Source organism: Poromitra crassiceps (assembly GCF_964638095.1).
Source record: "Poromitra crassiceps genome assembly, chromosome: 25".
In the NCBI taxonomy this organism is placed as follows: domain Eukaryota; kingdom Metazoa; phylum Chordata; class Actinopteri; order Beryciformes; family Melamphaidae; genus Poromitra; species Poromitra crassiceps.
In genome coordinates, this window is record NC_139649.1 from 17,614,469 (window position 1) to 17,642,365 (window position 27,897).

Here is a 27,897-nt window from a genome sequence, read left to right on the forward strand (position 1 = left end):
ATATATATATATATATATATATATATATATATATATATGGGGCGGGAAGAGGAAAATATGAAGCGATGGAGGTAGTACCTGCAAGAAATTCAATCCACTACAGATGGGGTGATTTATAATCATGTGGAAAGTAGGGCCCATCTGACTGATGCGAGGCTGTAATAAAATAGACTGCTGACTTCGGAACTCTTTTTGAAGGCGGTGTATCTAGACGGAGCGAGAAGGTGGGCGTGCTGGGGGACATTTTGGCTAACGGACAGTTGTTTACGTTCCTACGTTCCGTTCCCAAAGATATTTGGCGATGCAAGAGCAAGAGGTGTATCCGTTTCACTCATACATACTTCCCCTTTCGCTTGCGATACGTTAGCCTCGTTAGACTTCGACATGTCTTTACATCAGTTGGAATAGGAAGTGGATTATCTTGACACTTTATTGTCTTTGGTTCCCAATCCCATGAGTGCCGTTTTGAATGACAAGTTAACCTAACGTTAGCTAGCTAGTTAGCGTAACCTACATTGTCAATTTGGACGAACTATTTTCGCTAAAAGGAAAAAGCATTACGACCGACAACTGAAACGTTAGCTTGAGCAAACAAGAATGCCGGGGGCTGCACTGCTAAATATAGCTAGCGTTAGCATAACGTTGGCTAACAAGCCATAGTTTGTCTATGGAATAAAATATGGAATTCCATAGGACTTTAAGACATTTGATTCTCATTCCCCAACAGTGGTTATCTATACGGTGTATACAACACAGCTATTGCTCCAAGTTAGCTAACGTTAGTGTCATTTCACGAGAGACCAGGAGCACAACGCTAGAAAAGTTCAAAACTCAGTTATCCTCTGGTCCAAGTTTTCAAGATTTTGTCAAGGGCGTTCCAGTGAACAAAACCCCTGCTGCCAATGAGGGATACAATGACAGACATGCTTATCTTTCCGAGGACTCGGAGATGGGGAATTCAAGGAAAGGTTCGTTTGCATTTCTGGAAGGCATGGCTCCTTTGATGTATGTGCCAGTCAGTAGATACGGTCGTCGTATATATGAATCCCCTTGTCTTCTTATTGCAGTATGTTTTGAAACCTATGGATGTCAAATGAATGTCAACGACACGGAGATTGCGTGGTCCATATTACAGAAGAAGGGGTATCAACGCACTAATGATTTACACGAGGTAACATTACAGGGACACCCATTCTATTTAGCATTTCTCATTCCAATACAGTATATTGTATTTACGCTTTACTTTACTTTTACAGGCAGACGTCGTTCTTCTGGTGACTTGCTCTGTAAGGTAATTTTGTGTGTGTCTGACAATTATGCATTTGTGCACTTATGCAAGCCATAGAGGACTATGCACTCTTTCCTTACGAATACACAAAGTAATGCAAACACCTCTATGCTTGCACTTTGCCAGGGAAAAGGCTGAACAAACCATTTGGAATCGACTACAGCAACTCACAGCCATGAAGAGGAAACGCTTAAAGAGCCGCACGCCAATGAAAATTGGGATTTTAGGTATGTTGTGTCACCAATTTATTTGCACATATTTGGTTGTCTTACTATGGCTATGAATGGTAGTGTTTTTTATGCCTGTGTGTGCCTGGCCAGGTTGCATGGCAGAGAGGCTGAAGACAAAGCTTTTGGAGCGGGAGAAGCTGGTGGACGTTCTGGCCGGCCCAGATGCGTACCGGGACCTTTAGTCCATGGGCCAAGGCAAAAATCGGTACCACCTGAGGTGACCGCACATTTTTGTTATTTTTGTCTTCCTACATGTCTCTAGTTTATATTTTGGTATGATAACCCTGCCGATTTGGTAGCTTAAGGATAGTTATCACTCTGTAAACAAATCTACCCCCATATAAATGACAAAACCCTGATTTCTGTGTATTAGTCCAGATGATATGTGAAAATGATGTTCCCTTTTTCGTAAAAGCATGAAACTTGGTACGCTTATAGTTTGGGGCCCTGTACAGTTTCAGAAATTGAGCCATCGCAAAAATGCCTTGTGGCGGCCATTTTAATTCTGCCATAAGCAAATTATGTAGTTTGCATCATATCTCCTGAACCACACATGCTAACACTGTAAAGGAGATGTCTATCCCAACGTTTTCATGGTCAAGGATTACAATGATACCATATAGAACATCATAAACTGTTAAAGTGACTAATCAATGGTGAATTTGATGACGTTGTGAGAAGGAAATGACAGTATCTGATAACCGATGCTATAACTTCAAAGCCATGACCGTTCTCTGGCTAAGATGTTTTGATGAGTGATTTGACTTATTATAGACCTTTTGTTAAAATAGCGCCCAGGTCCCTCCTAAAGATCCTGGGATTTTCCTTGCCAGATGGCCAAATCCAAGATGGCCACTGGCGCCATGTTAAAAAATTGACATTTGACCCAGAGCACATAAAATAATGTATGAAGACACTTTTCGGTGTAAGTCAACCACGATCTGACATCAGTTTGACATTATGGCATAGTTTTGACCCAGAATTCCAAGATGGCTGCCATCCAGTATTGTGGAAATGTAACTTTTGGATGGGAAGGTATACTGTGCGTTTGGGGTTTACCACAAGGAAGGAGATTAACAATGGTGGATGTTTTGGGAGTCATTTCAGAATTATGTTCACTGAAAAGATGTTAATGTCAACACCCATTTTACCTTGGTACTGCTGTACCAACTACCCCCAGGATTTCTTGCATTACAATATTTAATGAAAGTAGATAACTAAAATAAGCTCTTTTTATTAGCTGTAGCTATAGATTCTGAATCAGATTCCGCTCATCATCTTTAGCCAAGTATGTTGTGTCATACCAGTCGATCACACAGATGATATGTCAACATCACCATGGCGGGCAAGGATGATGGATGACACCTTGTGGACATAGTCCGACCACTTGTATGGGGTGCCATCTTGTGTCTGCCGATCCAATTGCTGATGGAGTTGCCATCCTCTAGATCATGCCCATGTCAACGAGAGTGATGTAGGGTTTTTGCAGCCCTACAGATTGGAGATAGAGCTTCTTGATGCGCTTGCTCTTCTGCATCTTCCTGTATGTGATGTTGGCGTTGAATAAGGCCACACATTCATCAAAAACACAATGTTCCAGCAACTCGTGGAGGTCTACAAGTTGACCACAACCAGGTCAATCACTGCCTTGTAGCGCTCCACTCCATCTCAGCAGCTCCTACCTTGAGTTCCTCCCCGGGTAGTCTCGCTTGCCAGACTCCCTCCCTACAACGGCAGAGTCTGGCTGCTAATACCTCCACCCTGGTATAGGGGAAAAAGGCTCCGTTCACCTTTACAACTATCCACCAAAAGTATCAAGCAGGCCTGCTTTATTGCACAATCCAGATCCAACCGTTTTCAGCATGTAGCAACGAGCTAGCATTGTTGATGTTGTTGTTTCATAGTGGCACAGGCATTTGAGATAGACAGATTCGACACGGAGGGAGTGGAAACGAAATCCATATATGGTCGCCACCAGTCAGTCAGAGCGGGTTGGAGCATGCATGCAGGGAGGAGGAGGGTGGAAGATGATTGTGATGCTGCAGACGCAAAGTGCCGCTGTGTGTAAATTCAGCTCGAGCAGGACCCTGGCCATTCACACCAGACGCACTGCTTTGCTCCGCGCCGGTGACAACTTGTACTGACTTCCTATCTGGCTTCACACAATCACTCGTGGGTCTCACACAAAAATAAATCAGACGCCGAAACAATCTCTGCATGGGGCGAGCCGGCCGCATCACGGCTGGTCTGACTGAACGGTCTAATGTGCTAACAAGTGCGCCAACATGAAACTGGTTGCACTTCCAGATGCTTCGTCACTTCAGCGTCTGGTGTGTTTGCACCTTTTCGCATCCATTTTGAGCCATGCCTGCATGCATGAGTTTAACTCCTTCCCATTTGACCTGGCCTCCCCAACCCTCCGCACACTACAGTCTGCCTGCCTCTGATGAACTCATTGCAGACTTAAAATCAGCCCATGCTGCAGGAGAGTAGAAGTTGACCAGATTCTTGCAAGTCCCGGGGGCCCTATCTTCGCAAAAGCGGTACGCCGCGCGCAATGCAAATTGGGGGCGTGCACAAGCGCATGCCTGTTATAATTTTACTGGACATAGGCGTGCCACAATCAGGCGTTTCTGCGCAGAATACGGGGCAGCACCTCTTACGCGCTAAAAAAAAGCACCTCTTACGCGATAAATACTCCGCTGCGCTTGAGCGCACCATAATCTCTATGCTGTGCAGCGCAGCGCAGAGTAAAATTCCTTTTGGATATGTCATTACACACGGACGTGCCACGCCAGGACATCAAATTCTGCTGCTAAAATTGGATATTAGCAGATAATTCAGTGAGGCAATGAACTATAACTCACTGAGAAACTTTTATCACATCACAAAGAGGGAAATTATTGAGAAAATTGAGAAAACTTGTTGGACAATGGACATAGGCTATTCACCTTCACCTATCCCATAGTCTCGCTGGCCAGCCTCCCCTCCCACGCAGGTCTCCATAGTGGGATTGCGATGGGCGGCGCTTAGCGGCAGTGCCCTTGGAAAATAGCTTCCAACAATCCAACTTGCCCTTTTCAGCGTGTAGCAACGAGCTAGCGTGTAGGTTTCTGCCGTTGGCTTGCTAGCAAGTTAGCATTGTTGTTTTCACTGAGGCGGCAGGGCACTATGTACAGCGACACACAGGGAGGAGGGAGCGGAAGCTGCTCTGATTGACGTGGTCGGAGCCAATGACAGAGTTTGTAATAAGCCGGGAGCGGACATCCGGCAGCCACTGAAACAGTCGCTCCAATGGGGAGCAGCTGTAGAGCAGAGGAGGGCTTATCCCAGTTGCCTGTTTCCGTGGCGCTCTCCCGGTAGGGAGTGGAGGCTGGCCAGCGAGACTAATATAATTATGAAATTACCCTCAAAACACAATAATTGTCATTACTAAACCATGTTTGGTAGGCATGAATTTGCAATTAAAATAGCTATAATTCACCATTGTTAATCTCCGTCCTTACTCTAAAAATGGTAAACCCCAAACACCACATACGTATATGTTGCCATTCAAAAGTTAAGTTTTCACGCTACTGGATGGCAGCCATCTTGGAATTCTGGGTCAAAATTATGTCAGAATGTTAAACTGATGTCAGAATCAGATTCTTTGTGGTTGACTTACACCGAAAAGTGTCTTCATACATTATTCTAGGTGCTCTGGTTTAAAAGTAAATTTTTCAAGATTGTACCAGTGGCCATCTTGGATTTGGCCGTCTGGCAGAAAGTCGCAGGATGTTTGGGAGGGGCCTCGGCGCTATTTTAACAAAAGGCCCATAGAAGTAACCCTAACCCAAATTACTCATCAAAAAATGTTAGCCAGAGAGTGGTCATGGAATTGAGGTTATAGGCTACCATCAGTTATCAGAAACTGTGATTTCCTTCTCACGTCATTAAATTCACCATTGATTAGTTACTTTAACAGTTTATGATGTTCTATATGGTATCATTGTAATCCTTGACCATGAAAACATAGGGATAGAGATAACCTTTTCTGTGTTATCATGTGTGGTTCAGGAGATATGATGCAAACTACATAATTCACTTATGGCGGAATTAAAATGGCCACCACGAAGCATTTTTGTGATGGCTTAATTTCTGAAGATTTACAGGGCCCCAAACTATAAGCGTACCAAGTTTCATGCTTTTATGAAAAGGTGAACATGATTTTCACATATCATCTGGACTAATACACAGAAATCAGGGTTTTGTCATTTATATGGAGAAGGTTTTTTACCGAGTGATAACCAGGGCTGTAGTGGTGGCTAAACGCACGTAAACGGCGTTTACGTACCTTTTTCAATGCTCTGCAGCGTTTAAGCACCTTTTAAGATCGTTTACTCACATGTTTAAATCGTTTATGCACACTTATTATTGCACGAGTTTTAACACGTTCGCGTAAACTCCGTTGATGCGGAGACCACGCCAAGCACGTCACACACCAAAAGAAAATAAAAAAGATTACTCATGGGCATGGCACTGACCAGGATCTCCGCGAACCGTAGCCTATTTTTGTGGAGCGCTCCGCGGGAAAGGTACACGGCCCCGGTCACGTTGGTGCCTTTATCGAGCTGTGCTTGCCTGCCCAGACAGCGCTCCCTTCAAACAACTTAACGGTGCCATTGTGCCAGCGATGCGCAATGCGCATTTGGAGACCAGCTCATGGTGAGCTGAACATAGGTAAGGTTGGTTAAAAATGTGTGTCCGGAGTGGGGAAAATCATATAGGCTCACCATTTTACAACTGAAGAGTGAATCACTGGTGTAAGAAACATGATTGATTTCCCTCTGATCAAGTAAAGTTTGTAACATTAGGTGCGTGCGAGTTGACTTGAATAGTCCAGGTGCTACTGTATAAAGCCAATATAATACAACCATGTTGAAAACTATCTAGAAACATACTGGTGTTTGTTGTGCCGAGATCTGTATAAATAAATATTGGCTGACTAAAATTTAGTGGCCAGAGTGGCAGAACCACTTTTATTTCCATGTACAGTATGTTGTCTACCTATCCTTGCCCAATGTGTTTGTCGACAGTTTGAATTATACAGTATATTGGTATTCAAGAATCACAGATTCAATCTGTCTACATACTTTTAGCTATAAAGCTGAAGCTGACAATCACAGGTACAGTGTGTGTGAGAGAGAGAACTATATTACTCTTCAAACTGTATATACTGGGTTCATACAAGGTCCTTTAAAGTAGGCTACCTACTGTATAATTTAACTTTTCATACCTGGAGAAATTCAACAAATGTTCAATAAATACATTTTATATTGATTGTTTAGGCCTAATGATTTGTAAAGTCACAACACATTAGAGATGTGTGTAGTTAATTTTGCTCTCAAATGCACCAGGTTGATGAATTTTACTTTAAAATTAAAAAAAAAATCTTCCGGGGGAGAATCCCCCCGGACCCCCCTTGAGGGGCAAGGCCCATCCCATAGCCAGCTACTTTTTCTATCTGGCTGGCTACTCAGAAATGTGGGGGAACCCCCTGATATACCTTATAGGCCTATATGATTCAGATTAAGTTGTTCTATATACTCTCATATTTTGTCTTGTATATCGGTCACGGAAGCTTATTTATCCGCCGTTATAACACTGCCGGTGCCGCGTGAGAAAGCTGCCTCAAAAGTATAGTTTACCCACCTTTTTTTTTACCACTACAGCACTGGTGATAACTATCAATAAGCTACCAGATTGGCAGGGTTATCATACCAAAATATAAACTAGAGACATGTAGGAAGACAAAAATATAAAAATTGCGCGGTCCCCTTAGGTGGTACCGATTTCACCATTGGCCCATGGACTAATTGCATTGTATCCTTCTCAAAACACCACTGAATTCACCAAAACACCACTGAATTCACCATTAACTATTCATGTGAACAGTTTATGATGTTGTATAGGGTGTCATTGTAATCCCTGACCATGAAAACATAGGGGTAGACATCACATTTTCTGCGTTATCATGTGTGGTTCAGGAGATATGATGAAATCAGGGTTTTGTCATTTTTTGGGGTTAGGTTTGTTTACAGAGTGATAACTATCCTTAAGCTACCAAATCGGAAGGGTTATCATACCAAAATATAAACTAGAGACATGTAGGAAGACAAAAATAACAAAATCGTGCGGTCACCTCAGGTGGTACCGATATGTCAAAATTTCAGCCTTGGCCCATGGACTACTTCCCCGCCTCTTGGCTGTAGCTCACGGTGGTCAACAGGCGAGCAACGTGCTGCTGTCGTTAGAGGAGACCTACGCCGACGTCATGCCTGTCCACCATGCCCCTCATGGATACAGCGCTTTTGTGTGAGTGTGTAGATCGTTAGACACCTACTATGGCTTTGTAGGGAGTTATTCATCACCACACACACACACACACACACACACACACACACACACACACACACACACACACACTCTCATCCTCTACAGTAGTGTCCTGTCATTATGTTGTAACCTCTGATGACCCCTTGCTTGTGCACTTCCATCGCCCTGGCAGGTCCATCATGCGAGGCTGCGACAACATGTGCAGCTACTGCATTGTTCCCTTCACACGAGGGAGAGAGAGGAGTCGACCCGTGAGCTCCATCCTTGAGGAAGTTCGTATGTTGTCTGACCAGGCAAGTTGTAACAAGTACTGCCCTTAATCTCAAAGAGCTTCACATTATGAAACAATAAAAACAATACGTGAATTTATGTTGCTTAGCAACAGCTATTGCTGCTCTTTGCTCAACTTCGCGGTGAGCGAAGAGGAGATCTCTTATGTGAAGGTAGCTTTAGTCTATACTGTGTAGAAAATGTAATGGCTTGGATCGATACTCTGCATCAGTTGCTAATTAAAGTATAGTACTCAGAATCAATATCCCATAACCATACAGTACATACTTGCGGCCCGGGGGCCAGATGCGGCCCGCGATAGGGTGCAGAGTGGCCCCCCCAACCATTTTCTAATTCACAATGAAAACTAACGTGAAATAAAGTTTGACTGAGCTCCAGCGAAATTGACAAATGCCGCCATCTGCTTGCCACTCAGGCAGTTATATATAATATGTACCTAACTAACTTAACCTAACTATCCTGTGTGCACATAATTGTCAGACTAAACTTTGGCTGACACCCCAAAAACCTACAATCCGCTACTGTACAGAAAAAATAATATAATGTTTGTTTGTTAACTGGCCCCTGGCCTCCTATCATTATACAAAAGTGGCCCCCGCCTGGACAAAGCACGTTGGGTATCCCTGCAGTACATCATGTGTATGTGTGTTGTGCATGTGTACATGTGTGTGGTCTCAGGGTGTGAAGGAGGTGACGCTGCTGGGTCAGAACGTAAACAGCTACAGGGACATGTCGGAAACCCAGCTCAGCGGGTCGGACCCCCCCCAGCTCAGCGGGTCGGACCCCACCCAGCTCAGCCGGGGCTTCAGGACCATCTACCGAACTAAACAGGGAGGCCTACGCTTCGCCGAGCTGCTGGACAGGGTGTCGCGCATCGATCCCGATATGAGGATCCGATTCACGTCACCTCATCCCAAGGATTTCCCTGATGAGGTGCACTGCATTTTTGACTTGAGGATGATTGTAAAGCATTTGTGGCGGTGCTTTCTCTGCGTGTACATAGACTCAGTTCTCAGTCTCTATCTGTGTCGCTCAACAAGAGCCTGAGAACTTTCTCACAGCTTTCCTTTGTTAAAACTGGTGTGAAACTATTTGAGAATGAAAAAGAATCGCCGTCGCAGAACCAATCCAAAGTCGTTAGGGCGCCCTTTGTGCAGAAGGAGCGGTGACATGCAGAAGCCGCGTGCTTGTAAATGATAACACGGAATCAAATAATGTAACGTTGCATCATTTTCAATGTTTTAAAAAGCTCTCTCCATATTACAAAGTGATTTGCTGTATCTCCAGTTCTACGGAGGATAATGGGGGAGAGGGTGATTTCTGGTAACTTGACAAAGGGTCGTAGGGTTTGTTAGTGGCCGTTCTCACCGGCATTCAAGAAACCATTTTTGACAAGAAGTTCCTAGACGACTGGTAGGCGGAGCTCTCCAATTGTCTGGGAGCCGAGACTAGTGTTTTACCTTTTTTTTTTTTTTTTTTTATACAGGGGGAGTCTCACTGAGAGCAATGCTCTCTTTTTCAGGAGTGCCCTGTTCACATTCACACACACATTCACACCTGGAAGCTGACCAGTACAACCACAGTCTGATCTGCTGGCCACTGATCAGCTCCACTGGAGCGGTTGGGGTTAAGGGCCTTGCTCAAGGGCACCTCAGTGGTGGTAATGAGGGAGGGGCAAGCGCTGCCTTTTCACTTTCCCCACCCAGATTTATCCTGCCGGGCCCGGGGATTGAACCGACGACCTTCCGGTCACAAGCTCGCTTCTCTAACCATTGGGCCACCACTGCCCAATGTTTACAGGACAGCTTGTCATCATGCCTATGTATCAGTCTTTAATCTTGCAAAAAGCACTCCGTATCATACGGATCCAATATTTGACATAGTTTTAGATATTCATTTGATCAAAGCGTGACACTTTATTTGAACAGGCTAATGTTGATACTTGACTATCATGACAAAAAATACACCCAACAAAGTGTCACTTGCGTGTTTGCTGCATCTCTCCAGACTATGTAACCCCCGACGCGCCCTCTATGTGTATCTGTAGCTAATACCTTCTGCTAGCTCGGTTGATTAAGCTCAGCACAGTCTGTGTTTGCATCTACAGGTTTTGCAGCTGATTGAGGAGCGAAGGAACATTTGCAAGCAGATCCACCTGCCAGCCCAGAGTGGGAGCAGCCAGGTCCTAAAAGCAATGCGTCGCGGGTGAGACAAGTTGGACGTTTTGCAGAACAGCCTTGTGAAAATATCAGCAGATGTTCTTATAAAACGCCTTTTCCACAACCTGCAGCTATACAAGAGAGGCCTACCTTGACCTTGTGGAGAACATCAAAAGAATTATCCCAGGTAGACCACACAAATCTGAACTCAAGCTACATCATAGATGTTTTGGTGTTGATGAAATGACTAAGCTAAAGGGAAGAATCAGTCATATATTGAGTTTCATTCATTAATTTCTGTCATTCCTCTACTTCTTCTGATCACAGTGACAAATCATTCAATCATTAAATATTGTATTTATATTTAAATATGTAGTTTCCCTCTGCTATTCAGTTTGAAACCTATGATCAAACATCCTGCAGCAGGCATCCTTTTCACTCTGAAGCTGCATTCCATTTATACAAACTGAACAACTTCTGAACTGAACAATTTCCATATTTTACAGTATATACCCAGAGCTTTTGTTTCCTTGGTGGTGTCTGGGTAGTGTAGAGGTAAAAACACTCTGCTACCACTGAGGAGAGACCTGGCTTCACTTCTCGGCAGCGGTACTTCTGCTTTGGTCAGATGTTCCTACAGACACAATTGGCCGTGTCTGCGGGTGGGAAGCCAGTGGGGGCATGAGTCCTGGTCGCTGCACTAGTGCCGCCTCTGGTCGGTCAGGGCACCTGTCCTGTTTGGGGGGGAGAGGAACTGGGGGGAATAGCGTGATCCTCCCACGCGCTACGTCCTGCCGGTGACACTCCTCTCTGTCTGTATTGGAGGAAGTATGTGCATGTCTACGGCTCTCCAAAGTTGGGCAGAGGGGGCGGAGCAACGACCAGGACAGCAGGGGGAATTGGCCAAGTACAATTGGGGAGAATATGGGAGAAAAATCAGGGGTGGGGGTTTTGATTTCCTTGTTTCAAGATTCAAGTACACACATGCAATTCTTATGCTAGGGGGCTCCATTACAACAGATAGTGCAAGTACAGTAGGTATATAATCACAACTAATATATCATAATAACAATAAAGGTTAGGTTACACTAGGATTACTGTCTTTATACATGTATTTATTCAATAATCTTCATCAAATGAAAACGTCCTAGCTAGCTATGTCTGACCAAACATTACTTAATCTGGGGGGGGCGGCTGTAGCTCAGGAGGTAGAGCGGGTCGTTCACCAATCGCTTTGGATAAAAGAGGTCGGTGGTTCGATTCCCGCTTCTTCCAGTCTGCATGTCGAAGTGTCCTTGGGCAAGACACTGAACCCCAACTTGCTCCTGATGGTGTGCCAGCACCTTGCGTGGTAGCCTGCCGCCATCGGTGTATGAATGGGTGAATGTACCTACTGATTGTAAAGCGCTTTGGATAAAAGCGCTATATAAATGCAGGCCATTTACCATTTTACTTAATCTCTCATTAAAGGAGCAATTATCCCAAAAGTCAAGTTGTGCATCAATGGAAATTGCCTGTTGATAATATAAGATGGAGGTCTGAGGACAGAAATGAGTGAAAAGCACATTTGTGTATTTTCTTTTAAAGTGTAATGTGTGCTTTGACTGGTTGACTATGTGTGTGTGTCTCAGGTGTGTAATGTGTGCTTTGACTGGTTGACTATGTGTGTGTGTCTCAGGTGTGTAATGTGTGCTTTGACTGGTTGACTATGTGTGTGTGTCTCAGGTGTGTAATGTGTGCTTTGACTGGTTGACTATGTGTGTGTCTCAGGTGTGAGCCTCAGCAGTGACTTCATCTCAGGCTTCTGTGGCGAGACAGAGGACGACCACCAAGAGACTCTGTCTCTGATCAGAGAAGTGGGCTACAATGTGGGCTTCCTTTTTGCCTACAGTGTGAGAAAAGTGAGTCCTCACGTTTTTCTATTTGATTGATTTCAGAGTTAAAGCCAGTGGCTCTGATGACACGGAAGTGAAGTGAAAAGCTGTAGTTCCTCGAATGGCCACTTGGTGGTCGGGGGAAGTTGGCATTCCCCCCCCCCATGTTAAAATGCCCGACTTTGTAACAGGATTAAACATCTTTCCAGTCGGGGGCAAAACACGATTTTGGTCTATATAGCTAATTTCACCCTTTTCATAACAACTGTAGGGGCCAAAGTCAACTTTGAATAATAATTTGTGTCTGATGGGTTTCCCCACAAAAAAAGTTAAATTATCTTGTTGAAATCTGTAAGATGACTTCCCCTCCTTCTCCCTCATTTAAAAATCCAAAACAACCAATCAGGGTGATCTAGAACCTAGCCAATCACAACATACAACGCGACTAGGGGTGTCACGATACACTCAGTTCACGATACGATACACGATATTGGGTTCAGGATAACGATACGATACGATATTTTAACAATATTTTTTTGCGATCGATTTGTAAGTTGCGGGGGCATCCTCCACGCTAATTTGAGTAATTTCACCATTTTCATCCTCCGTGTCTGTAACGTCCCTCGTCTGTTCAAAACAAAGCAATGAAAAGGAGAGCGAGCATGCAATCAGATGCAGATCAGTGCCACCACGTTCAGCTTCTTTAACTCACGATATGAGATTTAATCTCAACGATACATATTGTCACATTTTGATATCGCGATATATTGTGACATCCCTAAACGCGACCTTTCAACACATTCTCACTTACCAACTCATGACAAAGTGACGGCAAGAAGGATTCCTGACAGTATATGATGAGTTGGGAGTGAGAATGTGTTGGGGCTTTAACCGCTGAATACTGGACAGGGATTGGCTCCAGGATTTGTGATGTCACGAATCATCCTCGTTTGAAAACCGCCTTCTCAATGAGCTCAGAAAAACTTTCCATGTTCAGCAGACGATTGTGAAAACTGTCTTCTAGTGTCAAACTCTGCACAGACATTCTGCACAGTGAAGCTCAAACATGCAACTTGAAGGAACAAGAAGAAAAACTGATTTTTTACTTTTTTGAATTTGGATTGAAGCTCATTTCTAATACTTTTTGACGCTTCCTATTATGTACACAAGACCCTAAATTACATAGTTGGAAGGTTATTGTGGATTTGGGTTTCCAGTAGTCTCACTTGCCAGACTCCCTCCCGCTGACTATCTGGGTGGAAGTACTCTTTCTCTCCACTCTGGGCTAGTGGAGAAAAAAGGCTCTGTTATCTTTACAACCATCCATCAAAAGTACCAAGTAACCAAGCAAGCCTGCTTTATTGCACAATCCAAATCTTCATCAAAACTTGCCGTTTTCAGCGTGTAGCAACGAGCTAGTGTTGTTGTTTCATTTGAGAAAGGCATTTGAGAGTGACCCACAGGGAGCGGAAAAGAAATCCATAAATGTTCGTTCGGAGCCAATGGCAGAGCTTGCAGGGAGCGGAAAGGGGTTTTCTTCCGCTGCCAACTGAAATGGAACCCGCAGCCTGCTTCCAGGCAGTTAGACTGGGTTTCCACGGTCTTTAAAGCAAAGGTCATTGACTACACACGCATGTTCTTTTCAATAACCCCATGAATGTCTCTAACACCATCTCCCCAGAAAACCCACGCCTTCCATAGTCTGCAGGACGACGTTCCAGCGGAGGTGAAGCGGCGCAGGTTGGAGGAGTGTATCGGTGTATTCAGAGAAGAGGCTATGAAGGTCAACGCCGCTCTCATCGGCAGCACACAGCTCGTCCTAGTGGAGGGAGTGAGTACTGACAAAACATGACTAATACAGCTAGAAGATGAGCACACTGGTCTCAGTATATATTTCTGAGCTGTGGTGGATTCATTCATTACTCAAATAATTTATAAGTAATAATATACTGTACCTTTATTTATTACTAAGGTAGAAGGGAGACACGCACATCCCAGCCTAGTAGGGAAGGTGCAGAACTTACAGTGATAAATGCAAAGAAAATAGTAAAAAGTTTGCACACTGCAAAGGGCTCCAGTTAGGTTTTTGTTTCGGGCAGCACCCTGCCCTTCTTCAGACAGTTAGACAAAGGAGAAACGCCATCTTAAATACCCATCTGACTCAGTCACATGACCTGGTCAGGTGGGACACCTCAATCAAGTGAACATCAAAAAATATATAAAGTAAAAAAAATATACAAATTAATCTAAACATAGAGGGCCCCATAAATGTGTATGTACAGACAGAGAACAAAAAAAGCAGTAACAGACTTTTTTTTTTATCCCCCATTAGTGCTAATTTAATTTATTTATCCTGGTTGCTACTCCACCCTCTGCCGATCTGGGGAGAGCCGAAACTGGCTCCATGCTTCCTCCAAGACATGGGCAGTTAGCCAGCCGCTTCTTTTCACCTGACAGAGGAAGCTTCACCGGTAGGACATAGCACGTGGGAGGTTCACGCTATAGGGTATGCATGTGATGTCACAGAGGCAGAAGTCACTGTGGGGTCACGCCCACTGAGTCACAGCAAGACTGAGCTTGAATGCAGTAATCAGCCTAGATAACTGACACCTGCTGCTCAGGGAGGAACTTGACACTCATTTTGACACTCATTCCCGATTGAGGGGCCGTGTTCCAGTGGGTGTGCATACCCTCTATTCCAACCAGTTCCCCTCCCTCCGAACAGGCGCCCTTAACGACCAGAGGAGGAACCACATTAGCAACCAGGATATTGCATGTTTTGGTGAAGGGGGTTCCTATATGAAGGAAACCCCCGGGAGGCACGGGGAGAAACTCCCCACAGAAAGGCCCTTTTGACGACCCCATCCGGGCGGTGGGCACTCGAGGACATGTGGACGGGCACGCATTCCTTCAGCGCTCACAGCGTCCCAGGTGGGAATCGAACCCAGGACCTTGTAATTAATTAATTGGCCATGCCAATTAACACAGTAGATGTTACATGTGTATCTCTTTCTCTCCCCCTCTCTCACCACACACCTGCTATGTCTGGCAGTCTAGTGTAGGCCAGTGCACACTGGCCCACTTGTGTCAAATATGTGTGTTAACTCATTAAGTGCCATAGACGACCTAACTCGTCTTACATAATCCAGCGCTTAAGTGCCAAGGACGGACTAACTCGTCTTACATAAAGATTTTTTTTTTTTGACGGTGGGACATCAATCAACCCCTTTTACATCTTTGAGATAACTATTTGGAGCAAGAGCATGTGTGTAATCTATTTTACCGACCACTAAGTGGCGACAGAGACCGAGAGAAGCCACAGCCATGGGACCCAAAAGCCACGGGACCAAAAGCAGCCGCCTCTTCGATGGCGATTTTACAGTCAGAAGCCCGAGACACACACACAGAACGGACAGAGATCCCTTCCCCCCAGAGCCGCGCAGCAACGCGCGAACACACACACACACACACACACACACACACACACACACACACACACACACACACACACACACACACACACACACACACACCGCGGAAGCAAGCCATTCAAGGAAATGGCGACGCGATTTTACAGTAATCCCTTTCAGACTCGTCTTGCCCGACAGGCAGACAGGCAGGCAGGCAGGCAGGCAGCAGCAGCAACGCGCTTCTGACACGCCCGCTGTTAGGAGGAAGGAGGAGAAGACACACGGAGGGAGGAGTTTGAATGAGAGGGGTGTTTCCTGTTGTTATGGAGGAAATTACTGTTCAAAACTATTGTTTAGAATGTCTGACGGTCTTACTGATGCCAAAAATGAATGGTTAAAGTGACTGTTTCACAAAAAGCCATTTATCTCTGAATAAATTTCCAGACGCTGAAACCATGCTGTACTCAACGGCTAATATCTACATAACTACTAACTCTGCAAACTAACTCTTTTAGACAGAGAAAGCACACATTCTATTAGTTATTTTTAGATGATTGATGTTCATGAATTCTTAACAGAAAAGAATCCTCGGCTGTTCTAAAATGAGCCAGAATCGTCAAAAACACCCCTGGCACAACTTACCTACAGGAATGAAAACATGGCTGGCATTCAATGTGTTAATGTACAGGATCAATTTCAACATGACTTTTATCCTAACTGCTTTTTTTTGTTCTCTGTCTGTACCATACACATTTATGGGGCCCTCTATGTTTAGATTAATTTGTATATTTTTTAACTTTATATATATTTTTTGATGTTCACTTGATTGAGGTGTCCCACCTGACCAGGTCATGTGACTGAGTCAGGTGGGTGTTTAAGATGGCGTTTCTCCTTTATTTATTACTCCCTGGGATTAGCAGTAGCAGTAGGTTGTTAAGAGTACATGCTATTAAAAAAAAAACTAATTTCATCTTTATTACTGATAATAACTCGGGTGAATTCTCCTGTGAATGAAACCAAAGCAAACCAAACAGCGTGGATGTCCAATGTTCCGTCCATCACTTTTCTCGATAAAATCTGTGTAGTGGGAATACTTACTACTTACTACTTACTACTTACTACTACTTACTTCCACCCAGATAGTCATTTTTCTGCAATTTCTTATTAACACATTCACTGCCAGCCGTTTTTTTTTACTGTAGGTAGGTTCTGCCAGAGGGTTTTTTTGAGGATTCTGGCTCATCTTTCAAGACCCGAGGATTATTTTCTGCTAAGATTTTGTGAACACACAATATCTCAAAATAACTAATAGAATGTGTGCTTTCTCTGTCTAAAAGAGTTAGTTTGTAGAGTTAGTAGTTATGTAAGCATTAGCAGTTGAATACAGCATGGTTTCAGCGTCTGGAAAATTATTCTGAGATAAACGGCTTTTTGTGAAATTCGATAGAACAGTCACTTTAACCATTCATTTTTGGCATCAGTAAGACGTCAGACATCTAAACAATAGTTTTGAACAGTAATTTCCTCCATAACAGCAGGAAACACCCCTCTGCTTCAAACTCCTCCCTCCGTGTGTGTTCTTCTTGGCTGCAGCGGGCGTGTCACAAGCTCGTTTCTGTTGCTGCTGTAACCTCGCGTCACCAGGCTCACTGCTTCTGCTGCTGCTGCCTGTCTGCTGGCGGCCGCTCGGCAAGTCTGGATATGGGCTCGCTCGTTTCTTGTGATTTCGGTTGAGAGCTTTGATGAAGCTTTTGCGATTCTGGTCTTATTTATGCTGCGTGTTTCAAAGTGTGTTCCACCCGTAATCTATTATGCAAATTTGCAATCCCGCACCGCCAGCAATCGGCGCGAAAACGAAAGCGTTTTCGCCAATCCATTTTCATGAGAATGGCTTCCTCAAACTGCTTTTTGCTTGCCTTCCTCTAGTCTGGGAGAGCACTGTCGCCACTTAGTGGGTCCGTGGAATGGGTTGTACACGTTCGCTGGCTTCAATATTTTTATAGGAGACGTGGGGAGTGTTGATCCACGTCCCACCGTCAAAAAAAAAAAAAAAAAATTTAAGCCGAGATATCTCGTCATTGGCAGTGAACCGTTGGATTCTGTAAGCCGAGATATCTCGTCAATGGCAGTGAACGTGTTAAAGGCATCTTAAAGTCCCAACGTGGAGCTTTCTGCTGAGCAGCAGCGAAGTGGTAAATACAGATGGTACTCGTTACCGGTGCTCGTTACTGGAAGTAACACTTGACTTAACCAGTGACAACAACATTGCTCTGTACAGTGCAGGTTTCTGAGTGGTCTACATCTTTGTGCAGGAAAGTAAACGATCTGCCAGGGACCTGTGTGGGCGGAGTGAAGGCAACGTGAAGGTGATTTTCCCCAAAGAGGATGTTGCTGTTCAGCCTGCAGACTCTAACTCTGCTGCCCCCATCAGGCCTGGAGACTACATACTGGTGAAGGTAGGTGTAGGCCTCTCCAGGGAATACGGAAGTCTCTAGTCTCCCGCATATCATTATTTGAGCAACTCTTCACTGGTAAAATCTATATGTCTCCGCTCTCATGTTGGTCATTTCATTTTATGTGTGTGTGTCTGCGTGTCCCAAAAGGGCAATTTATTGTTTTGGCCGGTAAAACAATAAAAAAGTTCATTTCGGACCCTGACTGGATACATTCACTTCTGCTCTTTAACAGTTTGACTTTGAGATGGAGATGGAAAATATGTTTGGAACTGTCTTTACTGGACACAATTTTAAAATACAGACACACCACCACTACTACTACTACTACTACTACTACTACTACTACTACTACTACTACTACCACTACTCTAGGCAAACCTTTAACAGACTCATGTAAAACTCACTCTGTCAAACTACACACTGTCCTCTGTATGACTGTGTAAGAAAAGTCATATCATACTGTAGTGAAAATAATAAAGAGACTTCGAGATTGAGAGATGCCTTTCTGGTCTTTTAATGCTTCGAAGCGCATAGGTCAATACAACACACAGGAATGTGAAGCAAGGAGCAAAATCATCAGTGAACACAATTAAACACATCTCTTACAGTACTTCAGTGGAAAATCCCAAATCATCAGTCTGCCCCCTGCTCCCCCATCATAAGTCTTTACCTATATATATATATATCTAAAATCATTAATGCATGAATGCACAATAATAAGTACAATGAAGTTATTATTTCCAGGACACATACATTTCTTCTTAATCAAAAGATCACTATAATGAAATCACAGATTGGAGATTAAAGGCGGTATCCAGTACACTTAAAGGTTTATTCATTCGTTAAATAATTGATCCTTTCATTGTGTGCGTCTGCTTGTGTGTTCTGTCTTGTTTCCCACATAGATATTGTCAGCCAACTCCCAGAGCCTGAGAGGCCGAGCCCTCAGCCACGGCTCCCTGCTCAGTCACCAGCCTGACGGACACGTGGCTTCAGCTTGACCTCTGACCTAGGGCTGTGCGATTTTGCCTAAAACTAAAATTGACGATTTTTTCTCTCAAAACTCGATTTTCGATTTCGATTTCGATTTTTATACTATTATACTTCTCTAAACATTTGTTGCCCTGCAGAGCTTTTTTCCATAATTGACAATTTACGCTTTTACTCTGAAGGTAGAACAACTCAACTTCCTGTTTTAGCTTGCCGCTGCTATGCTTAACTTCCTGGCTGTTGCTTGCTAACTTGACACTGGTGGATTTGCGTGTTCCTCCGTGAGATAATTATATTAGTGTCTAAGCGACCACCCGTGCTCGGAGGTATATCTGTACTAGAATAACACAAAGTCACAACAGGAATGCGTGGAACTGCGATAGCAGTTAGGGGGAAATTCAGACACACAGGGACAGGTGAGTCAGCTGAGGCTGATAACTTACAGCCATGAATACAGCCAATCTATCAGTACTCGGTAGCCTCACGTGTTGTTTTGTTATTATGTGAACTGTAAAGGTAACGTTTCATCGTCCGGTGATAACGTCTGTGTTCGTGTGCGTGCGTGAGTGTGTTGTGGCAATCGTTATCTTGTAGGCTACAGCCCGCAGTGCAACAAGCTGCGCTCAGTGCTCACTCTGTGCTTTTTGGTCGGAGGTGTTGAAATAAGTCCATTGCGCTGCTGTCTTTAGCCAGTATCACAGCCTCTAGAGAGACTTTACAGCAGGGAGAATGGACAAGTAGCAGCATGCAAACATGAGAGAGAGCCGCCCCGCGTAACGTACTTACCCTAGTTAAAGTGAAAATTAAAAAAAAAAAAAAAAAAAAAATTAATAATAAAAAAAAAAAAAAAAAAAAAACGATTTTACGATTTTCATTTTTTTAACATCGTCCTAACTAATTAATTCGATTACGATTCAAAATCGATTAATCGCACAGCCCTACTCTGACCTACAGGCTGCAACCTGTCCTCTACACTCAGGTGACTCAAACATGCACCTGAGAGACAAGAGGGACACACACAGGAATGGAAACAGACTCTTATATTTGGGGGGGGTGGGCTTACGTCAAAAGGCATCCTGGCCTGCTAAGCTGGTGTGCAGCTTGGAAACTGATGACAGATAATGTATGATGTCTGAAAACATGAGTGAATTATTTAAATGCATTGCTAAAGGTCCTTACACATCAAGAGCGACGCGATTATACGGCACGAAATTGCGATGCGAGTTTTGTTTTGACCCACCTGTCAATCACAGCCACAGATGTGTACACGTCGGAAGCGAATTTCTGAAAAATCGACCGTGGTTGGAAAAAATAAACGCCGCAATAACGCTCGGCGAAACTTCGCCGTTGGTGTGCACGGTTGCATTAACTGATATAGGTTCGGAAAATATTATTGACGTGCGAATTAATCGCCCGAAAAAAAACGCTCCCGATGTGTAAGGACCTTTATACAACAGCTGCTGAAAAAGCTGACAACTATTTGCCTTGTTTTTGTTGAAGATTATATCGGTTTCTCTGTAGTAAAAAGGTCATGTATCTGCACATTTGCAGAATGGCCCTACGAGCTAGAAAGTCAGAAACACTGATGCAATAACAGAAGGATTCTATTACAGGAAATAGCCTAAAGTTACCAGCAGATGGTGCTGTGATCCACTTTGCAAGGAGCATGTTATTAAAAATATGCCTGTGGTGACAACATACCAGACTATTACCTCATGATTGCAATAACTCTGTAAAAAAAAATAGTTCACTGCTCATGAAAATGAATTCAATTCATTTTTACAGATTTAACCAAATTAAAAAATAATATAAAAAAAAATACAAAAAGGATAAAAGCCTGGAGTGATAACCCCCATTATAATACAACCTGGAGGTCTGCATTCATTAGGCTGGCAGGAAAAGTCATACTTGTGCATCGTTCACTTCTTGCAGTTCTCTTTAGGAATAACTTGCATGTCTGTCAGACAGTTGTTCCCTGGCTGTGGTTGTTCCTTCATGGTGGCTTTTTACACCAGTGGAGGAATGGATCCCGGGAGCTTTCAGAAGTGCCGTTCATCCTGTTAACTGGACGTCTGTCCCAATCAGCATATAGCCCTGGAGAGGAATAGAAAGCACAACAGCTGTTGTCGGATGGAGGTTTAGTTCTTATGACGGTCATATTATAAACACAGTAGTTGAGTTAAAATAACGTGCAGCTTTATAGAAAATAAGTGAGTTTCTGACTTTCAGGACTTGAAGCTGAGTGTTCACAAGCTTCATCTTTCCAATCGTAGGAAGTGGATATCCCTCCTGAAGCCGAGCTGTAAAGCACAATAGAATACACATGTGGTGAAGTGGAAACATTGGGGGGCGAGGTCATGTGACTGGTGCACACGCAGGCAGAGGTCATGTGACAACTCTGCATACTGGTACACACGCAGGCCTGAATGCAACAGTGAAAATGCAAAGAAGCACCTAAAGAGAGCTCACCATTCACTTTGGGAATCACTGCCACTTTCAGGACCATTTGGAAGATATTGTCCAGTGATCTGATCTGTTGGGTGTAGCTGGTTTAGTTAAATTCAGGTGATACGCCTCAACATGGTCGAGATTGATTTTGCATAAAGTGACTCGTTTCAGTATCGGCTTCTCACCTGAAAATCTCCCACGTAACTTTTCTCCAGTGTCATATCCATCCTGCACAAATTAGGCAAAATTAGTGCCATGAAGGACCATTGTCTAAATTTTTCTCTTCTATATATTTTTTTCTTTCTCTCTCTGCAGTAACTCACTTGTTCAGGGTGACAGCTCCGGCCAGCTTCGTTCCACTCACAGACACTTTGGCGCTGACGCTGGCATCCTATAGAGACAATGTGTTGAGCTTGAAGAACTGATTCAAATATCGGTTGCCCACGCTTGAATGACTCATTAAACATTACAAATGTCCCATTACTGCGTCTGTGTAACTTACCATGTTCAGGATAAAGAGAGGGGAAAGTGTGGCGTTGAGCTGGAGGGCGTAGGCCGTCACTGTGGCGGTGGCCTGGATGGTCACGTTGTTGGTGTCGAAGGTCATGACGGGGGCCCTCGCCGTCTTCACCAGCAGTTTCATCATCAGACCTGGGAACTCTTTGGCAATCTGTAAAACACACCAAGACGTCCAGAAGAACTGTTGAGCACACTTGTACTTGTTCTAGGGGTTTCACAGACTAGTCGACTATCAAAACCACTAGTCGACACTGTGCATCAGACCATCTGTGATAATTAAACAATATAATTAAAAAAAAAGATTTGTTTGAACAATCATTTTCTACATTATGCCATGTTAAATAAAGAGAATTTAAGAGACAGAAGGGCGCCTGTGTTACTGCGGTCAGTCGGCATCTCCAGCTCAGGCAAGTTGCGGCTCATTTTGTAAACAGCCTCTCAGAGCCAATCCGGACTCTGCTATTTCACGTACCCCCAGGTTGGTCCCGCCTACATTAGTTAACCTTTACCGGCTGTTTTTGAGACCTTTTTGACAAGAATTTATCATTTTTATTCGGTGGGGAAAATATCTCTCTCCCGTGACGAGTAAACAACTTTTTGGGAGTAGTCGATTTCTAAAATGCAGTATATGCGTGAATGGCCTAACTTGTTCTGAAATACAAACAGGACACGAGGTCCTATTGATCACCTGTGGGATGAAAGCTCCGAATGTTCTGGTGTTGAGCCGGATGGGAGACATTGGCGGGATCTGTCGGGACAGAGCGGAGAAGTCTGTTTAGATCAGTGTGTGTTTAGATCAGTGTGTGTTTAGATCAGTGCATCATTGTCATGAAAGTAGATTCATGAGGGATCAGATGCAGCTCACCATGTCATCGGTAATGTTCAGACAGAGAGCTTCAGCTTTGTTGTAGACGAAGGCTGCAGAGTTGGCGGTGAAGGCAGACACGCCGATGTACAACATGTTGTTGACCTGGGGCAGCAGGGAGAAGGGCCCGGGGGAGAATGGAGGCTCCTGGTGCCCCCCAATGTTGTAAAACTCACCCTAAAGCGCACGGAAAGAGAGAGAGAGGGGAGAGAGAGACGGGAGGAGAGAAACAGGAATTACAGTAGATGGCAGGTGACATACTTTGTAATCAAAGTACCGGTACTGTTGCCTTAGTTTGTACTCCCATTAATTTGCTTTAAAGGATTATTTTGGTGTTTTTTCAACCTGGACCCTATTTTCATAACTTTTTACGTCTAACTATTCTGAGCAGATTCTCTTGAAATTGATCCAGTATTGACCAAGATCGCTTCAGCCACAGTGCATGTATGCCCCTCCTGCCTCGGCTTTACATGTAGCTCGTGTGAACACGCTGCTGCAAGGTAAATGGAATCATTACATTTCTCTCTTTTCCAATAACAATGTGAGCTTGTCTGGTCCAAAAATAAGCTAGTTTAGTGGATGTACGTGCACGGGCTGCCGAGGCAGGCGGGGGGCATGCACACACCGCGGCTGCCAGCTGAAGCGATCTTGGTCAATACCTCGATCAATTAAAAAAAATGCTCAGATTAATTAGAAAAAGTTATGAAAAAAAGGGTCCAGACCATGTTGAAAAATTCCAAAATTGTCCTTCAAGATTTTTCAGACTGGGTATAACTCTATAGAGGCAGACTCACCTTCAAGCTCAAATCTATAGATGATTTTGAAATGATGGGCGGCGACACCATGGAATAGTCAATCTCTGCATACTTGTCCACCTTGGCTAGAACTGCAGCAGGATGACGGAAATTGATTCACATATTTCAACATTCAAACGTACTGATTCAAGACATGTTTCCCACATTTAAGACATACCGGTGTATGTTTCCCACAACACTTACCATTGAGAGTTTTCAGGGTGCGGTTTATATCAGACACTGCATCGGCCACCAGAGGGCAGATCTGCAACATCAAAGAACAGAGCTGCACTGAGTGAAGGAATTCACTCCAGGAGCTTTTGAAAAAGCTAGACATTGACTGATAGAATGGACAAAACAATGCCTAAAACATTCCCACAATGCAATAGCATTCTGGAATAAAAACACTTAATTTCTTATCGATGAACACAACAGGAGAGGAAGTTCTTCCTCTAATTGATGCTCAACCTCAACCACTCTTTGTCCCTGACCCTGGTGTGTATCTTGGTGTAATGTTAGCACAACAAAAGGAGTAAATAAACTTATTGTGACCATTTCTCTCACATCTGAAAGAATGCTAGCCTGGTAAACCTGCCAGTCACTCACATTTCATTTCGAAATTTGAGTTCACGTGACCACCGGCTGCTTTACCAGGCTAATAGAATGTGGTTGTCTTCTACTAACTGTTACTTTGTGGAAATTGTCCCCGACGTATGTTTGCCTGATTGTCTGTGGACCCAAGGTGGAAGAGGAATCACTTAAAAAGTATTCATGTGAATAAACCTTGCCTGCCCTCACCTGTTTCTGCAGTTCATTGCGCATGGCCTTGTCAATGAATTTACGGAAGAGGTTGTATAGCCAGCTGAGAGGCGGGAGGAGAAGAAAAAAAAATAAGAGTCAGGACTACGGATGCAAATGAGCTTTTAGCTAAATCCGACATATTTACTGATATCCTATAGATCAGTGATTCCCAACCAGGGGTACTTCAGCACCTTGCAGGGGGTACTTGGAAAGATTGGGGATTACAATGTATTTCCAAAATGATAAAAACTGATTACTTTTTCCAATTGAAAACTGTCAGAATTGTATTAAAGATGAGTCATTAAAATTATTTTAATAATGAGATGTGTTAGAGAGGTCATCTAAAGGTTTAATATAAGTTTAATATAACAACTTTAGGAGAATTATGGACACAGTGACATGAGTGAGGGGTGCTATTGGCATGGTAAAACAGCTCAAGGGGTACATAACAGAAAAAAGGTTGGGAACCACTGCATAGATGACTCTATATAGGTAACTGTTCATTAAGTGTACTGTCCTGACCAAATAAACAAATAAAGGAAAGTAAGAGGAAGGCAACATTTAGGGAAGTGTAGCATCTTAAGGTGAGAAACATGACATGTAAAGCACACTTCTTAAATCCATTTCCCGATATGTATTTGACATTACATTGCCTGGCAGAGTCGGTTTTACCTGGCTCCACCGTGGAATTTGATGCTCGCCTTGTCTATATTGGCCGCGCAGCTGACACTACTGACCACCGGGCGGCCCGTCTCGTCGCTCTTGATGGATAGAGTTGTAGTGATGGTGAGTCCGTTGACTCCCAAATCAAAAGAGCCGCTGTCCTTTCTATTGAGAGAGAGAGATAGTGAGGGAGGAAGAGTCACAGAAGTAAATACATAATGCAGAGACCACTTCAATCGGCCCCTAGCTGTGTTACTTCAATTCACTCACATAAATCTGAAGTATTTGACTCTCCAGTCTCCATGCAGACTGATGAAGCCATTAGTGATGGACAGGCCGACACCTGTACCCGGCACCAGGGTCAGCGCAGACTTCGGTAATCCCAGATTCACTATTTGCATTCTGCGAAACACAACAGGAGATTGAGGGTACGAAAAAAAGATAGTTATGACAGATGTCACTCTGAAGAGCCTTTTATACAAACGGTTCTCAAAACAATGTATTACGGCAGTGACTAATCTTACCTTGACAAACTGTACTTGACCTTGCCAATGGGAGGCACTTTCTCTGTCCCGGACATATCTGGGACCTTGATTGTTTTGAGTTTCTGCTGCAGCGATGCCATCCCCATCTGTTTGCCTGACAAAAAAGGCAAGCATTGAAAGTTGGAGCAGAAAATCCTGTGTGTTTGTTTGGCCCTGAAATGAAAGTTTTTCATCTGCATACATTTCCCACAAACCACCTTACCATATTCGAGGCCTTTCTCTGTTAGCTTGGCCTTTACGCCAGGGTTGGCACTATAGGTCATGGGGATGAAAGCCACCAGAGCCAGCCAGCACCATGGGGACATCTTGACTGTTGTCGCATACAAAGGACAAGATCTGATCAATGCTATGAATGTCACATGTTCATAAAACAGGCACTAGTGATTATCGTGATCAAGTTGTTTGCTAAAGTGCAAAGATTGGGGAGCAAAAGATTCTAGAAAGGTCACCACCTGACCTTTTGGCACGGTCACATGATTGCCCAAGGCTTTGTTTTTTTTGTTTTTTTTCCCCCCAGTGAACAATAACTTCCTTATCGAGCTGCATGCAGTTTCCTCATTCATCCTTTAGTGGTTTCTCCTCAGAGCTTTGTCCCTCTTATTTTAGAAATTAATGTCAATAATCTAAAAAGTTTGGATCTGCATACAGTTAATTATCGATTTATTTATTCGTTTTTTTATAATGAAGGCCATTGAAGGCTGAAAAACCATGATAGTTGAGTCCTTGAGGTGGGGATTCCTGATTAACTTTAGGCCTGTGAAAGAGCTGACTGTCAGTGCTGCAGATAAAGACACATGACCCGTGTTAATTCAGCAGCCAAGCGGGACTATTATTCAATTAAACTGAGATTAAAGCCCCATTCCAGAATTTATTTGTCCATTTTCAACTAGAGTAGGTATTTCTCTCACCATAGCTTGTTATAGATATTGACTTGGCTAAATAATCAGAAATCATTGTATCTCAAAACAAACCCTTTATGGCTTTACAGCTCAGACTTAGTTGTCACGTAGCCTACTGTTTGTCAATCATGAAAAACTCAATCATCAATTTGAGAGTGAATTTCCAAAACTGTGCTTTGTTGTTTTTGCCGGTGAGGTTGTTTGGATATTAGGATGTTGCATGTTTGGTAAGGTTGTTAAAGTATCGCTAAGTATCAATTTTTTTTTTCCCCCGCTTTCATTTATTTAGATAGGACAGTAGGCAGACAGGAAAGTTGGGGAGAGAGAGGGGATGACATGCACCAAAGAACCTCGGGTCGGATTCGAACCCGTGTCAGCCGCACGAAGGACAGCCTCCATCGTACGTGTGCTACCAGGTTAGCCACCATATTCTTTTTTAATGGATACAATACTCATTTGCAACAATATCGATACAAAAAATTTGAAACATACAAAATTTGCAACAAGTATACCAGTATATCGTAATGAAATTAATGATTTTTCCCTTCCTATCACTGGTCTGTATCTGTTGCTTCAACAACAACTTGCTTCTAACAAGTTAAAAGTGTTCTTCTGATGACTAGAACAGGGGTAATGTGCTGTCTAACTCTTCTAACAAGTTAAAAGTGTTCTTCTGATGACTAGAGCAGTCATCAGGGTAATCTGCTGTGTAACTGCAAAAACAATGAAAAGAATTAAAACAATTGTCACATGATGAATAAGGGAGGGAATAAAGACTTACCTGGATTAACCTCTTCCTAATGAAATAGTAAGTGCCCCTGATGTCTTGTACATTCAGAGTATATAAGCTCTCATATCTACATTTCCTCAGTCGTCAACAAAAAGAAGAAGTTAACTTTGAAATGAAAGTAAAACTACAGAACCATAACTCTCCTCCCACTAGAGAACAAGTTAAGTCAGTCTTCAATGCATAGACACAAATCCTCTCCCACAAGTCTTTCATCATTAGTTAACATCAATCTTCCCTTATTAAGAATATTTTCTTACAAAATAGAAGTCATTGTCTTCCTATCACAAAATGATTCATTCATATGCAATTAAATATCTTTTCTTTCATCCATGGCTACACATACATATTGAGGTATTGGACAGAATGGCAAATTGCGCTTTTGAGAACAAACTAAAGAAAACCCCAATTCACTGACGATGCATTACTTACAGTATCTTGAGCAGCAGCAGTGTGGCAGAGCCAGAAGGTTTCTCCTCTCCTGGTGTGTGTCACCCTGGCTG

General features: G+C 43.4%; 2 protein-coding genes across 3 annotated transcripts; one reads left to right on the forward strand and one right to left on the reverse strand.

The window, feature by feature from the left end:
- Window positions 1-527: 527 nt before the first annotated feature.
- cdk5rap1 (CDK5 regulatory subunit associated protein 1) lies at window positions 528-19,930 on the forward strand. Its single transcript, XM_083660688.1, has 14 exons — window positions 528-968; window positions 1,068-1,171; window positions 1,257-1,291; window positions 1,415-1,515; window positions 1,609-1,694; window positions 7,748-7,872; window positions 8,066-8,186; window positions 8,863-9,117; window positions 10,292-10,389; window positions 10,475-10,530; window positions 12,114-12,244; window positions 13,899-14,048; window positions 17,940-18,083; window positions 18,989-19,930. The coding sequence occupies exons 1-14, from the start codon at window positions 680-682 to the stop codon at window positions 19,082-19,084; spliced, it is 1,791 nt and encodes a 596-aa protein (XP_083516814.1). The 5' UTR covers window positions 528-679; the 3' UTR covers window positions 19,085-19,930.
- Window positions 18,588-27,897, reverse strand: LOC310798208 (bactericidal permeability-increasing protein-like). Of its 2 annotated transcripts, none has more exons than XM_083660686.1 (17): window positions 27,827-27,897; window positions 25,911-26,018; window positions 25,688-25,802; window positions 25,434-25,565; window positions 25,173-25,328; window positions 24,498-24,561; window positions 23,904-23,964; window positions 23,700-23,791; window positions 22,906-23,082; window positions 22,729-22,788; window positions 22,024-22,191; window positions 21,845-21,912; window positions 21,707-21,749; window positions 21,543-21,606; window positions 21,297-21,373; window positions 20,022-21,167; window positions 18,588-19,092 (listed from the first exon to the last, which is right to left on the reverse strand). In XM_083660686.1, exons 2-16 carry the CDS (start codon window positions 26,011-26,013, stop codon window positions 21,126-21,128), a joined length of 1,422 nt encoding a protein of 473 aa, XP_083516812.1. In that variant the 5' UTR covers window positions 26,014-26,018; window positions 27,827-27,897; the 3' UTR covers window positions 18,588-19,092; window positions 20,022-21,125. The 2 variants fall into 2 exon arrangements, with proteins under 2 accessions (XP_083516812.1, XP_083516813.1); XM_083660687.1 differs by lacking the exon at window positions 27,827-27,897 and adding an exon at window positions 27,389-27,478.

Excerpts from the sequence above, each read along its gene's own strand:
- cdk5rap1 (XM_083660688.1), top strand. The coding sequence starts at position 680 with ATGGAATTCCATAGGACTTTAAGACATTTGATTCTCATTCCCCAACAG. Across the intron at positions 969-1,067 it reads GATGGGGAATTCAAGGAAAG|TATGTTTTGAAACCTATGGA; the intron begins GTTCGTTTGCAT and ends TTCTTATTGCAG. Across the intron at positions 12,245-13,898 it reads TTGCCTACAGTGTGAGAAAA|AAAACCCACGCCTTCCATAG; the intron begins GTGAGTCCTCAC and ends CCATCTCCCCAG.
- LOC310798208 (XM_083660686.1), bottom strand. The coding sequence starts at position 26,013 with ATGTCCCCATGGTGCTGGCTGGCTCTGGTGGCTTTCATCCCCATGACC. Across the intron at positions 22,789-22,905 it reads TGAACATTACCGATGACATG|ATCCCGCCAATGTCTCCCAT; the intron begins GTGAGCTGCATC and ends CTGTCCCGACAG. Across the intron at positions 22,192-22,728 it reads TCGGAGCTTTCATCCCACAG|ATTGCCAAAGAGTTCCCAGG; the intron begins GTGATCAATAGG and ends TGTGTTTTACAG.